Source organism: Cucurbita pepo, chromosome LG02, assembly GCF_002806865.2.
Source record: "Cucurbita pepo subsp. pepo cultivar mu-cu-16 chromosome LG02, ASM280686v2, whole genome shotgun sequence".
Classification (NCBI taxonomy): Eukaryota; Viridiplantae; Streptophyta; class Magnoliopsida; order Cucurbitales; family Cucurbitaceae; genus Cucurbita; species Cucurbita pepo.
Genome location: NC_036639.1, coordinates 10692246 through 10704633, shown reverse-complemented (window position 1 = coordinate 10704633; position 12388 = coordinate 10692246). Strand labels below are relative to the sequence as shown.

At 34.1% G+C, this 12388-nt stretch overlaps 3 protein-coding genes across 4 annotated transcripts in view; all 3 read left to right on the top strand.

The window, feature by feature from the left end:
* The window catches only part of LOC111789125 (vacuolar cation/proton exchanger 3-like), a 6227-nt gene extending 4318 nt beyond the window's left edge, over window positions 1-1909 (top strand). For both annotated transcript variants that reach the window (XM_023669774.1, XM_023669773.1), the window contains exons 8-10: window positions 1350-1403; window positions 1482-1598; window positions 1679-1909. In XM_023669774.1, the coding sequence (XP_023525542.1) occupies window positions 1350-1403; window positions 1482-1598; window positions 1679-1765 (258 nt within the window). In that variant the 3' untranslated portion in view covers window positions 1766-1909. The remainder of the gene's footprint in view (window positions 1-1349; window positions 1404-1481; window positions 1599-1678) is intronic.
* An 879-nt stretch (window positions 1910-2788) lies between these two features.
* On the top strand, window positions 2789-4033 carry LOC111789437 (3-oxo-Delta(4,5)-steroid 5-beta-reductase-like). The gene is made up of 2 exons (XM_023670212.1): window positions 2789-3560; window positions 3648-4033. Exons 1-2 carry the CDS (start codon window positions 2789-2791, stop codon window positions 4031-4033), a joined length of 1158 nt encoding a protein of 385 aa, XP_023525980.1.
* Window positions 4034-6197: 2164 nt separating this feature from the next.
* Window positions 6198-8438, top strand: LOC111788903. Its single transcript, XM_023669475.1, has 5 exons — window positions 6198-6474; window positions 7065-7215; window positions 7411-7477; window positions 7598-7832; window positions 8073-8438. Exons 1-5 carry the CDS (start codon window positions 6407-6409, stop codon window positions 8281-8283), a joined length of 732 nt encoding a protein of 243 aa, XP_023525243.1. The 5' UTR covers window positions 6198-6406; the 3' UTR covers window positions 8284-8438.
* Window positions 8439-12388: the final 3950 nt, after the last annotated feature.

The window sequence follows — 12388 nt, the reverse complement described above, 5'->3', positions numbered from 1 at the left end:
TTGTTAGGATCGATACCAGTTGTTAGGATCGCACAACAACGCACACGCTCGATCTAGATGAACACAAAGAGAAGGATAGAGAGAAGTTGCAAGGAGAACTCTGGCTAAAAGGATTTTTTATTGATGACTTCAGGCATGTACAACAAGAGAGTACAGAGAATAGAAAAGTACATTTTCAAAGCTATACCGGACCAGATATATATAGGGTATATTTTACTATATATAGCTTTACCAGATTTAGCCTTTACCATATATAGCTTTACTATATATAGCTTTACCAAATATAGCTTTACCGGATATAACCGTTGACCAAGCTATAAATAAGTATCAGGCTCCATAGCCTAACAAGGAAGAGGTTTCCACACCCTTATAATGCTTCGTTCTTCTCACTAACCGATGTGAGATCTCATAATCTACCCCCTTCGAGGCCTAGCGTTCTCGTTGGCACTTGTTCCCTTCTCCAATTGATGTGGGACCTCCTAATCCATCCCCCTTCTAGGCCCAGCAGTTTTCTTCCTGGCAAACCACCGTGTGTCCACCCTCTTTGGGGCTCAACCTCCTTACTGGCATATCGTCCGGTGTCTGGCTCTTATACCATTTGTAACCGCCCAAGCCCACCCCTAGTATGACTTTTCTTTTTGGGTTTCTCTTCAATATTTTTAAAACGTGTCTGCTAGGGAGAGGTTTCCACACTCCTATAAAGAATGTTTCGTTCTCCTCCCCAACTGATGTGAAATCTCACAATCCANCCCCCCCCCCCCCCTTCGAGATCCAGCAGTCTCGTGTCCACTCCCTTTCAGTTCTCAGCCTCCTCGTTGGCACATTGTCTGGGGTCGGGCTCTTTATACCATTTGTAACCGCCCAAGCCCACCCCTAGCATGACTTTTCCTTTCGGGTTTCTCTTCAAGATTTTTAAAGCGCATTTGTTGGGGAGATGTATCCACACTCTTATAAAGAATGTTTCGTTTTCTTCAATCGATGTGGGATCTCACAATCCACCCTTTTTGGGACCTAGTGTCCTTATTGACACACCGTCTCGTGTCCACTCCCCTTTGGGGCTCAGCCTCCTCGCTCGCACATTGCCCGATGTCTGGCTCTAATATCATTTGTAACAGCCCAAGTCCACCGCTAGCAGATATTGTCCTATTTGAGATTTTTCTTTCCGGTTTCCCCTCAAAATTCTTAAAACATGTCTACTAGGAAGAGGTTTCCACACCATTGTAAAGAACATTTCGTTCTCCTCCCCAACCGACGTGGAATCTCACACAAATCCTAAAGCATTAAGAACATACCACACCCGACCTAGAAAACATCACTTACTTATTTTGGTTGTTGTTGTTGTTGTGTAGGATATAACACTTGGGATAGCATTGGGATCAGCAGCTCAAATTTCACTGTTTGCGGTAATAAATTAGTAGTAAAAAAAAGAGGGTTAATGAAGATGAATAAGTTTATGATGATATGAACGTTTCAATTATTAGGTGCCTTTGAGTGTAGCTGTTGGATGGTGTTCGGGCATCAAAATGGATCTTGATTTCGGTCTCATCGAAACCGCGTCTCTCGCCTTCGCCATCGTCCTCACTCTATTCACTCTACAGGTAACGTTCATTTAATCCGTCTCTAAAATTTAAATTCAGCTCGTTTCTCAATTATAAATCAAATTTAAATTTTTTATCAGGACGGAAATTCACATTACATCAAAGGAATGGTACTTCTCTTCAGCTACATAGCAATTTCTTTTTGCTTTTTTTGTTCAAACTACTGAACTCATATGCACGGACGTAACACAACGCGGTTAGAATCGTTAAATAATCGTAATCTGTTTAAAAATAGAGTAAGATTGAATTGTAATCCTATTTTCGGGTTGGTCAGATACTAACGTAAGCGTTGCCTTCAAATGGTCGAGTTAGTTGAGTAGCTTACAAATGCTTTGCTTGGTTTACTTGTAAAGTATTTTGACTTTCATTCATAATAATAGAACATGCCTTCAAATTCATTTTATTTATTCATAATAATTTATTTATTTTTTTCTTTTTTTTAAAACAAGTTGATTTTTGGTTTGCACGTCTATGAAGGGCCTATTGCAACTAATTAAACATTTCATTTTTTTTTTAATTTTAATTAGGTAAAATGGAAATAAAAAAAATAAAAAATAAAAAAATAATATATATATATATATAGAGAGATTTTTATTTTTATTTTCTAAATTAAAACTTAATTTATAAAAAATAGATGATTATCAAACGGGTAATAAAAGTGTATTAAACGCTCGTACTTATTAAACCATGCTATACACATCCTTGTCGATTTCTACATATATATATAGTAAGGGTATTTAAATAATTAAAAAATAAATAACATATATAAGTTAATATATTATATTTAAAATTTTTTATTTTTTTTAGTTTAGTGACAATTTTTCATTCATCTAATACAAAATTATTCAACCTCACTATTAAAGTAATTAATTGGGGGATTTATTAGAGTTTTAATTTTATTAATATTGTTAAAAGTAGTTAATTAATTGATAATTTATTTGTATTAAAGTTAAATTAATTGAGAATTTACTAGAGGTGGTTAGTTTATTTATTTAATCGGATATTACAACTCTTTTTTTTTTTCTTTAAGCTAAATTATAAATGCTTCTTCTTTTTCATAATAAGTTTTGTTTAATAAATTATTTTAATATTTAATACAAATTTAAAATTTAAAATTAACAAAAATATGTATATATATATATATATATATATCGATCATGGTCTTATAGATAGCTTGAAATTTTCTATCAATGGCGGCCGAAACAATCAATGCAAAATTAGACGGCAATGGCGAACCTGTCGCCGTCATTTTCGGAGTTACCGGTTTGGTCGGAAAAGAGTTAGCAAAAACCCTTCTCTCAACCGGCGGCTGGAAAGTTTACGGCGTCGCACGGCGGCCGGATAATGTCAGCCCCATCACCGATTCTAATTTCCAATTCATTTCCTGCGATTTGCTCGACCGCTCTTCCGCTCACCGAAACCTCTCGCCGGTTCGCCACGTCACACATCTTTTCTGGGTAACTTGGGCTGCCCAGCTACGGTTCGATACCTCAGATTGCTCGGACCAGAACCGGACCATGTTGGCTAACGTCCTTGACGTCATTCTCCCGGCGGCGTCGGCTCTCCGCCACGTCTCTCTACAGACCGGGATTAAGCACTACGTTTCGTTGACGGGAGGCGGAGGCGGTCGGATGGCGGTTTATTGTGAGGATAGTCCGAGGGCGGAATCTGGGAACAATTTTTATTATGCGTTGGAGGATCTCCTCCGTGAGCGGCTGTCCGGCGGCGGGCGGAGGGTGGCGTGGAGTGTTCTTCGACCGGGTTTGATTTTGGGCTGTTCGAACCGGACTTTTTTTAATTTTATGGGGAGTTTGTGTGTTTATGGAGCTATTTGTAAGAAGCTGAAGAAGCCGTTTGTGTTCGGCGGCTCGGCGGCGTGCTGGGAAGGGTTTTGTATCAATGGCTCCGACGCTCGGCTTGTGGCGGAGCAGCACGTTTGGGCCGCCACCAATGAAATAAACAGTACGCCACTCTTTCACTATTAATTTATTTTTAATAATTAATTTAAATTTTCCATAAAAATATTTTATGTGTAAATTCCAACGACAGCCACCGCAGACGGGGAAGCATTCAACGTGTGCAACGGGTGGAGCTTCACGTGGAAGGAGATATGGGGAGCGGTGGCGGAGAAGTTTGGAGTGGCGGCGGAGGACGAGGAGGGGATGTTTTCTCCGGAGTTCCATTACACGGCAGCGATGGCGGAGAAAGGGAAGGTGTGGGCGGAGATAGTGGAGGAGGAAGGGCTAATTCCGACGGACATGGAGGAGCTGGCCAATTGGGGGTTCTTAGACAGCTTGTTTAGGCTGCCGGGAAAAATGGTGGCTAGTCGGAACAAATCCGACCGGCTTGGGTTCAGTGTCAAGTACAAGATGTTGGACTCCATCCTGTATTGGATCGATGTCATGCGACACGACAAATTAATTCCTTTTCCTTAATTATTTAAATTTTAAAATGATGCATTGTATTCTTCTAATAATATTTATTTTACTTCTTTTCAATAATAATGTTGGACTATCATTATTAAAAAAAAAATAATAAATAAAAATATTTAATTCTCTTTTCGGCAAAAATATCTATAAATATCGAGATGTTCATCCACGAGAATCTTGAATTTATCGTGAAATAAAAATAATTTAATCATTTTTTTTATAAGAAATTGGACTATATGTCAATATAAACATAATTTAATCGAATTTGATATTATATGCATATTTTTTTTCGTAAGAATTAAATGTTCGAATCTTCGTATGTTATTATAATATTTAATATAATATATAATAATAATTTATAAGGCACCATTTTAAATGTGTCGTAAGCAATGAGGTATGCTTTGATTTTTTACCCTATATTTATAAATTATATCCCTTCATACATAGTTTGTGTCACTTTTTGTGTTAAATTTTATCTTAAAATAAAATTATATATATATATATATATTTGGGTTGAAATTTTTTTTTGAACCGATCCAAAATGGAGTTGGTTGAATTGGTGACTTAAGTAATCCAAGGAGAGTTTACAACCAACTCAATACTCTGTCTTCAAGTTGGATGGGTAGGGTTGTCCAGTTGTTTTATAAATTATTAAAAAAAAATATTTATTCACAATATATATAGCATTTAATCTATCGAGTTGAGCCCATGAGGACCGACCGTGAATAGAGAGGGAGCGGGGAAAAATCTCTCCCGACGTTCCTTTCTTAGTTCTACCGATTTAAAGAGAGATTTTTTAAGTTGCATTTACAAGTTCTTATGAGTTTTATTTATTGATAATTTTTAAAAATTAATAATAAATGGAAAATTTTCTCGCCGGAATTTGTTACCTATCAATTACCGGTAGGGAATCGCCACAAAAATAAATGGACAATTTTGGGAGGATGGGTAATGAAATAGGTGGCGGGGATCGGGATGGGGATGGGGATGGAGAAGCCTTCTCCATCCTCGCCCCACGGATCTCTACCAATATATGTTATGTTAATCGCTAAAATCTCATAAATATCAAATATTAAACATTTACTCAGTAACAAAAATCAAATATCCTTAATCTTACGAGTAAAGTAAGGTTAGTTGAGTTGGATTGTAACCCTATTTTCAGGTTCGTCAAATTAACTTAATTTAAAAAAAAAACATGTCAATTTACAACCGAACTCGAATTTTTTGTTTTTCAAAAAATAAACCAAAAAAAAAAAAAGAATCTAATTAACTCAAACATTATGATTTTGGTTGGATAGTCGGAGTTGATTGGATTAAACATCCCTACATAAAACCTTATAAATTAGGGTTAAAAGGGTTTAGGGTAATCAATAATAATAATAATAAATAAATAAATAAATAATAATATATCAATTATAATACTTTATTGTAATTATATATTTTTTTGCTTTTTTAGATTTTGTAATTATGGAATATGATGCATAAGGATTAAAGTATATAATACATTCCTATCCGCAATACTTTATTGCTTAAAGATAAGATAATAAATAAGTTAATTAGTCACAACCTTATCCAATAATATATTTTACTATTTATACTTTAATTTATAAAAAATTTAAAAAATATGTATCGTTAATATTAGAGATGTCTATTTAATCAGTAAGGACTAACGGTGACAGAGAATCTCCGTTTAAATCGAAGATATGAAAGGTAGAAAAGAGAAACTTTTACTCGGGAAAAGCTTATATTATTTGTTTTCGTTCCTGTCATGTTATATATATATATATATATATATATATATATATATATATATAATAAAGAAAAAATTAGCCATAAAAATGTTTTCTTAATTTGTCAATTATCCTAATTTTTAATTTAATTTTAATGAGTGGGAATTTGGATTTAGGACGTCATTTAATCCAGTTGATTTTGGATATTACTACTAGCCAATAAGAACCCGCCATGTCATTTCAAAATAATATTTTTTTAATTCTTGTGCACTCAACCGACGAGTCATTGGTGAAATTCATTATTTAGAATGTACTCGACTGTAGTTGATTATTACCCTGATAAACACAAATTGTTGGAAGCGTAATTATATTGCTGAAGGAGGGTAATATGGTAAATTAGGTTGCTATTTATAAAATAGAACGGCTCGAGTTCGAAGCTGAGAAAAACCGGCGTTTGCTTGTGCTTTTGCTTGATCAGTTCGAAAGAATTTCGGATTATTGATTACGAGATTTTGTTTTTTGGTTGATTTTTTTTATGTTAGATTATGAGGATAATCTGTAGGGTTTCGGTTCGAGATTTTGATTCTACTTGATCGATCATTCGTTTTCGTTGGATTGGATTTTTCTTTCCCGGGAAATTTCGACCGCCATGGGAAAGCTTTCGTTCAAGGATTCGCTCAAAGCGCTTGAAGCCGATGTACAGCATGCCAATACTCTGTAACTTTCTTCCTCATTCTCTTTGAGAAACGAAATTTTCGATTTGTATGGAGAATCTTTGTTTCTGCAACTTTTGGCCATAAATTCCACTCTGAAAACGCCGACGAGTTAATAAACTGATTCTGGCATGTTTACTGCTTGATTTTTCTTGTTAATTGTTTCTTTCTCTGGTTTTGTCTAGAAGGTACATATTCTACTGGCGACAGTACAAGGGACTGTTTACTTTTTGAAACTATCTACATTGTTGAGTGTTGGATGAGCAATATAAATATCTTTCAGTGAATTGTCCAGTCAAATTAAGAATGATTTAGCTTCTGTACTGCTATTGAATTTCATTACTGTTTTGTGTTTTTTTGTTTTTCAATTGTTTTTTTGTATCAGTGAATAGGGAAGAAATTGCATCGTTGATTGATCTTTCTGTCTCTGTGTAAAAGTTGAGCAGTACGGGACTGAAGAAATATCTGAGATGAGAAAGAGGGGGGATATCAGATTGATAGCAAATTCATATGAATTAGCATTAACAAATTGTTGTGGTCAAATTTTCTCTGAGCCCTGTTTTTCTTGTTTAACCATTCCTCTTTTGTTTGCAGCGCTTTAGACTGTCCAAGAGAGAGTGATGGAGCTTGTGTTCAAATGAGAATATCTTACAGTCCTGCCGCTCCCTTTTTCCTTTTTCTTGTTCAATGGACTGACTGCCGCCTTGCTGGTGCCTTGGGGCTGCTAAGAATCCATATCTTTGTGGTATGCCTTTTACATTTTGGTACTATTTGGCAATAGTTACCAGTTAGCAGCTTTTTTTGTTTGTTTATCTGCTTGATATTTTCTCCATGGAAGGCATTATCTGTTCTAACTTTATAAGAGGTCTGATGTTCTATTACTTGACAATGAAGGTCAATATAGTTTAATTACTTCTTGTCGTGTAATGTTATGATGCAGACTTATCCAGATGGAAAGACCACCATGTCCATTTATGAGCGAAAATCTAGCATTAGAGAATTTTATGGTGAGTGAGATTCTCAGATTGCATCTTAAGTATTGGAACTTCGCTTTCTGGTCTTGTTCTTGTTCTTTTCTGGTAAGGGTGTTAATGGGGGTGTTAATGGATTGTTCTTCTCATCAACAGTGGTAATCTTCCCTTCTCTTCTGCAACTTCAAAAGGGCATCACAGAATTGGAAGATAGGAAACAAAAAGAGGTTTGCAATGCCAGATACAAAAGAAGGGATGAATTTGTAAGGGGAAAACTGTCAGAAATCGACAAAGAAAGAGAAAAGGAGTGTGGAATTTGCATGGAGGTTAACAGCATTGTTGTTTTGCCTCATTGCAACCATTCTTTATGCTTGAAATGTTATCGAGATTGGTAAGTTTTAGACTATGATTTTACTTTTCAATTGATCATAATCTATCCCCAGACCCCTTATTCTGAAAATAAGATAGAATCAGAAGTGATTTCAAGAAAGTATACTAAGTTTGAAATCAAATTATCCGTTGGATCTAAAAATCTTCATAACTATCCTGATATGTTTAGTTTGCATTCACTGCTAGCACTATTCTTAGACTCATATTCAACCTTATCTTGTCTGTCTGTTTCATCGTCCAGGCGCAGTCGTTCTCAGTCGTGTCCCTTCTGTCGGGATAGCCTCAAGCGAGTGAACTCCGGCGACCTATGGATCTACACAGACAGGAATGAAACAATTGATCTTACTTCAATTTTGCAGGAGAACCGGAAGAGACTATTTATGTACATTAATAAGTTGCCATTGGTTGTTCCAGATCCAGTGTTTCTTCCTCTTGATTCTCATATTAGATGAAGAATGGGGGACGCACCTCTTCAATCTGTGAGTAGTATTTTCAACTTTCTGTGTAGATAATCGATTGTAGGTTGATATGATAGGGATTGTAGAAGGGATGTTTGCCAAATTTCATTTTCTTAGTTTATCAAAGTAAATGCTTTTGGTTCACCCAATGCATAAGTTTGTTGAAATATCAGCAAATGAAATTAGTGATAGGGACAGAGATGGGCTTTGAAATCTTATGTGGGTGCTGCTTGCTAGGATATTTTAGGGTTGATGTAACGACTCAGATTGACCGCGAGCAGATATTGTCCTCTTTGGGCTTTTTCCTTTCGGACTTTCCCTCAAAGCTTTAAAACACGTCTGCTAGCGGAAGGTTCCCACACCCTTATAAATGGTGGTTTGTTTTCCTCCCCAACCTAATGTGGGACATCACAATCCACGCCCCCTTCGGGGCCCAACGTCCTCGTTGGCACTCTTTCATTCCTCCAATCGATGTGGGATCACCCCCAAATCCACCCCCCTTTGGGGCCCAGCGTCCTTATTGGCACACTGTCTCGTGTCTACCCCCTTCGGGGAACAGCGAGAAGGCTAGCACATCGTCCGGTGTCTGGCTCTGATATCATTTGTAACGACCTAGATCTACCGCTAGCAGATATTATCCTCTTTGGACTTTCCCTTTCGGGCTTCCCTTCAACGCGTCTACTAGAGGAAGGTTTTCACACCCTTATAAATGATGGTTTGTTCTCCTCTCCAATTATGGGACATCATAATTGTATAAATATATGGGTACTCTAGAAGCCTAGCCAAAGGAAAATCAAAACAAACCATATTCATTATATTCTTTTTATTTATTCATATTTTTCCTTATAATTTGATTATGCTTCTCATTTGCGTCTTTAATTTGTAAAAAATTCTCTGGAGTTCTGGGACGAAAGGAGATTAAAAGTGTTGATGAAAGTTCGGCTAATTTAGGGAATGATCATCAGTTTATAAACAAGGAATACTATCTCTATTGGTATAAGACATTCTGGAGAAGCTCAAAGCAAAGTCACGCGAGCTTATACTCAAAATGGACAATATCATACCATTGTGAAGAGTCGTCGTTCATCAACTTAGCCAAGTCAATAGAATCCTCAAATTCTAGGACCAGAACCTTAATTCTCGTCGGGATTAGAATAAAATTTATTGAATTATTTTTAATTTTTTAAAAAAATTATTAAAGTTTAAAAAGAGTAATGAATTATTATGATCTATATTATTATTTGACCCCACCACTTGTCTTTCCAAAGGGATATTTTTAATTTTTGGGGCTAATGTTCCCTTAGATTTTTCTTGCTGTCACATCTCTGTTTAAAAATTATTAATTTCTTTTAATAAATATAATTTTAGAAAATTTTTAATTAATTATATTGGGTTTGAAATTATTTGATTTACCCAACCCCACATGTTAGTTGAGGAATAAATAAATCAACTTTCTTAAACTTTATTCAATCATATATAATTTTTCATATATACAAACTATATAAAATATTTCAAACCTTAAATAATAATAATAATAATAATAAATAATTGTTTCTATCTATTTGTTTTTTTAAAAAAATCTAGACAATATTTTAAAATTTTAAAATACGAGAGAAATTGCAACGAAATGAAAAGAAAGTCAAAAAAACGAGCACAAAATTAAAAAACATGCGATAGATAATCCCGCAGCTACCAACTCTGGTATATTCATATAGTCTGATTAGCTGACGACTATAGTAGTCCTCATATAGTGTAATAGTCATATCCATGAGAGAAGCGAGCTCGTGCTTGCCAAGTCAGTAGATCCTTACCCTTATCCAAATAAGTTATGTGCAAAGGAATAGTTAGCGATCCTTTAACCGTTTCCGCACATAACATCCCAACGAAACGGCACAAACAAATTCATTACGTTCTTAAGCCTTGTACTAAAAATTTCATCTAACAGTTTCTCGATCATTCATACATATTAGACTTCAATAATATTATAATTCACGTGTCGTGATATTCTTCGTTCCATACTTTGGTTCATTGCAATTCGTTATAAAGTTTAGGGTCATTGACATGCTAGGTCATAAATAACAATATTTCTATTTCATGCTCAGTCATGTAAATAGGGCTCGTAAACTTATCCAATTAGCTATTTATCTCGAGTAAACCTAAAATGTGCGAGAATAACTGTTTTTTTTTTTCTTTAAATTTCTCATTAAGACCTAAATTTATCATAAAGATCACGAAATCCATTTGAATATTAGAGAAAAATGAAATGAATCGATCCAATAAACTAGACTAACTAGCCGAATCGAACCGAACCAAACCGAACCGATTCGAATCAACCCGCTTCTAGTGAGTTTGTGGCATTAGCTCAAAGATATAAACAGTCGAATTTAATTTTTAGCAATAACGACTCCCTTTGCCAAAAAAGATAAATAATAATCATAATAAAAATAAAGGTAAAAAACACAATAGAAATCAAATCAAATCAAAATTCTCTCGTTCCACATCATCTTCCGTTGCCACCCGTGTTCGTATTGAACGGTCAATTTAGGGGTTTCGTGGGTCGGATCGGATTGGATTGAGACATTTTTAGACTAAATTTTATTGTTCGGGTGATAAATTTTTTCAACACAAACAATCCTTATTAAACAGTGAATCAAATCCAATTTGCTCCTAAAATTGTTGAGTTAAGTTGCTCGAGTCCATTATTCAAATTCTTTTCTTATAAAAGTAAAATGTCCGTTCATAAAATATTTAAAATTAACAATAAATTCTAGAAGAATCCATAAACCAAATTTTCAATTATTTGAATAAAACCCGATTTGGGTTAGGTTTATGGGTTTTTCACGTCATCGAATCTTTTTAACACCGTAATAAAATTTAATTAATTATTTTCAAAACGTCCCGACAATATTATTTATGTTTATTACTTTTAAAATTACACGAACTTAATTACGACTTTCTCTTAATATCCATAAGAAATAAATTTATAATTGAACCGATATTTCATCCTACCGTCGTAACGTGCATACTTATTTACGATAGAATGCAGTCTCTCCTTGATTGTTGGCCACATGTAAACATTTTTCCAATAATTTTGGGATGGAAAAGTTTGGCCTTTAGCCACCTAAAACGTCACATTTATTATTGTACTTTCGTGTAGTTATCGAAAAGAACGGGAGCATTGAATCATCTAGATATGTTAAATCAAGACCATATTTATCGTCTTTATTTTTCTTCTCACCAAATATTCTTACCATTTTTATGTAATTTTTATATCACGAGATATTACAGGGAAGGTTCAATTAGTTCATTCAAAATTTCACGAACGGGAACGATTTAGATTTCTTTTTCATCAACTGGGTCTAACAACGAACGTCGGTTCAAATCTCGACCATATATACAGATGTTTAAATATTACGAGCCATGTGGTTAGGGTATTTAAAGGACAAATTTAGGTAGGGGTACCAAAAAAATGTCACATTCTTCTTGCAATTTTGTGTGATAAAAAGAGAAAATTTATTTTCCTTTCTCATTATTTTCCATTATAACCATATTCTTTTGGTTCTTAATTTTTTTTAAATTTCTAATTTTTAAATTAAAAAAAAAACACCAAAAATATCTATAAACTTTAAAAAAAAATCTAAAAAATATTCCCTAGTTTTGGACGAAACCCGTTAGTATTTTACTTCAAAAAATACCCTTTAAATTTTTAATATTATTTAAAAAATATACTTTACGGTCAGTACTATGCTTAAAAACAATCACAAAAATTTAAAAGTAACTTTTAATGTGATTTACCTTTATAAAAAAAATTAAAAGAATTCTTACTGCCAATCCATCGTAACGTCGTAAATTATCTATAAATATTTTGATGTTATTTTGAGAAATTCATGCGTATTTTTGAAACGTGGTAAATATATTTTTAAATTAAAAAAAATTTAAAGTAGTTTTAAAAATTTTTTAAAAAATTAAACGCCTTTTTAATTTTTTTTTAAATTTTGGAGAGTATTAATCAAACTTCTCATAACTCAAAAATATTTTTAAAACAATTTTAAAAGTTTGTATTTTGAAACCATTTTGAAATTTTAAATATATTTTTAAA

Bases quoted from the DNA above. Each gene is read 5' to 3' on its own strand.
- LOC111789437 (XM_023670212.1), top strand. From the start codon at position 2,789: ATGGCGGCCGAAACAATCAATGCAAAATTAGACGGCAATGGCGAACCT. The intron at 3,561-3,647 runs GTACGCCACTCT...TTCCAACGACAG, and splicing joins CGCCACCAATGAAATAAACA to CCACCGCAGACGGGGAAGCA.
- LOC111788903 (XM_023669475.1), top strand. From the start codon at position 6,407: ATGGGAAAGCTTTCGTTCAAGGATTCGCTCAAAGCGCTTGAAGCCGAT. The intron at 7,216-7,410 runs GTATGCCTTTTA...GTTATGATGCAG, and splicing joins TAAGAATCCATATCTTTGTG to ACTTATCCAGATGGAAAGAC. The intron at 7,833-8,072 runs GTAAGTTTTAGA...TTCATCGTCCAG, and splicing joins TTGAAATGTTATCGAGATTG to GCGCAGTCGTTCTCAGTCGT.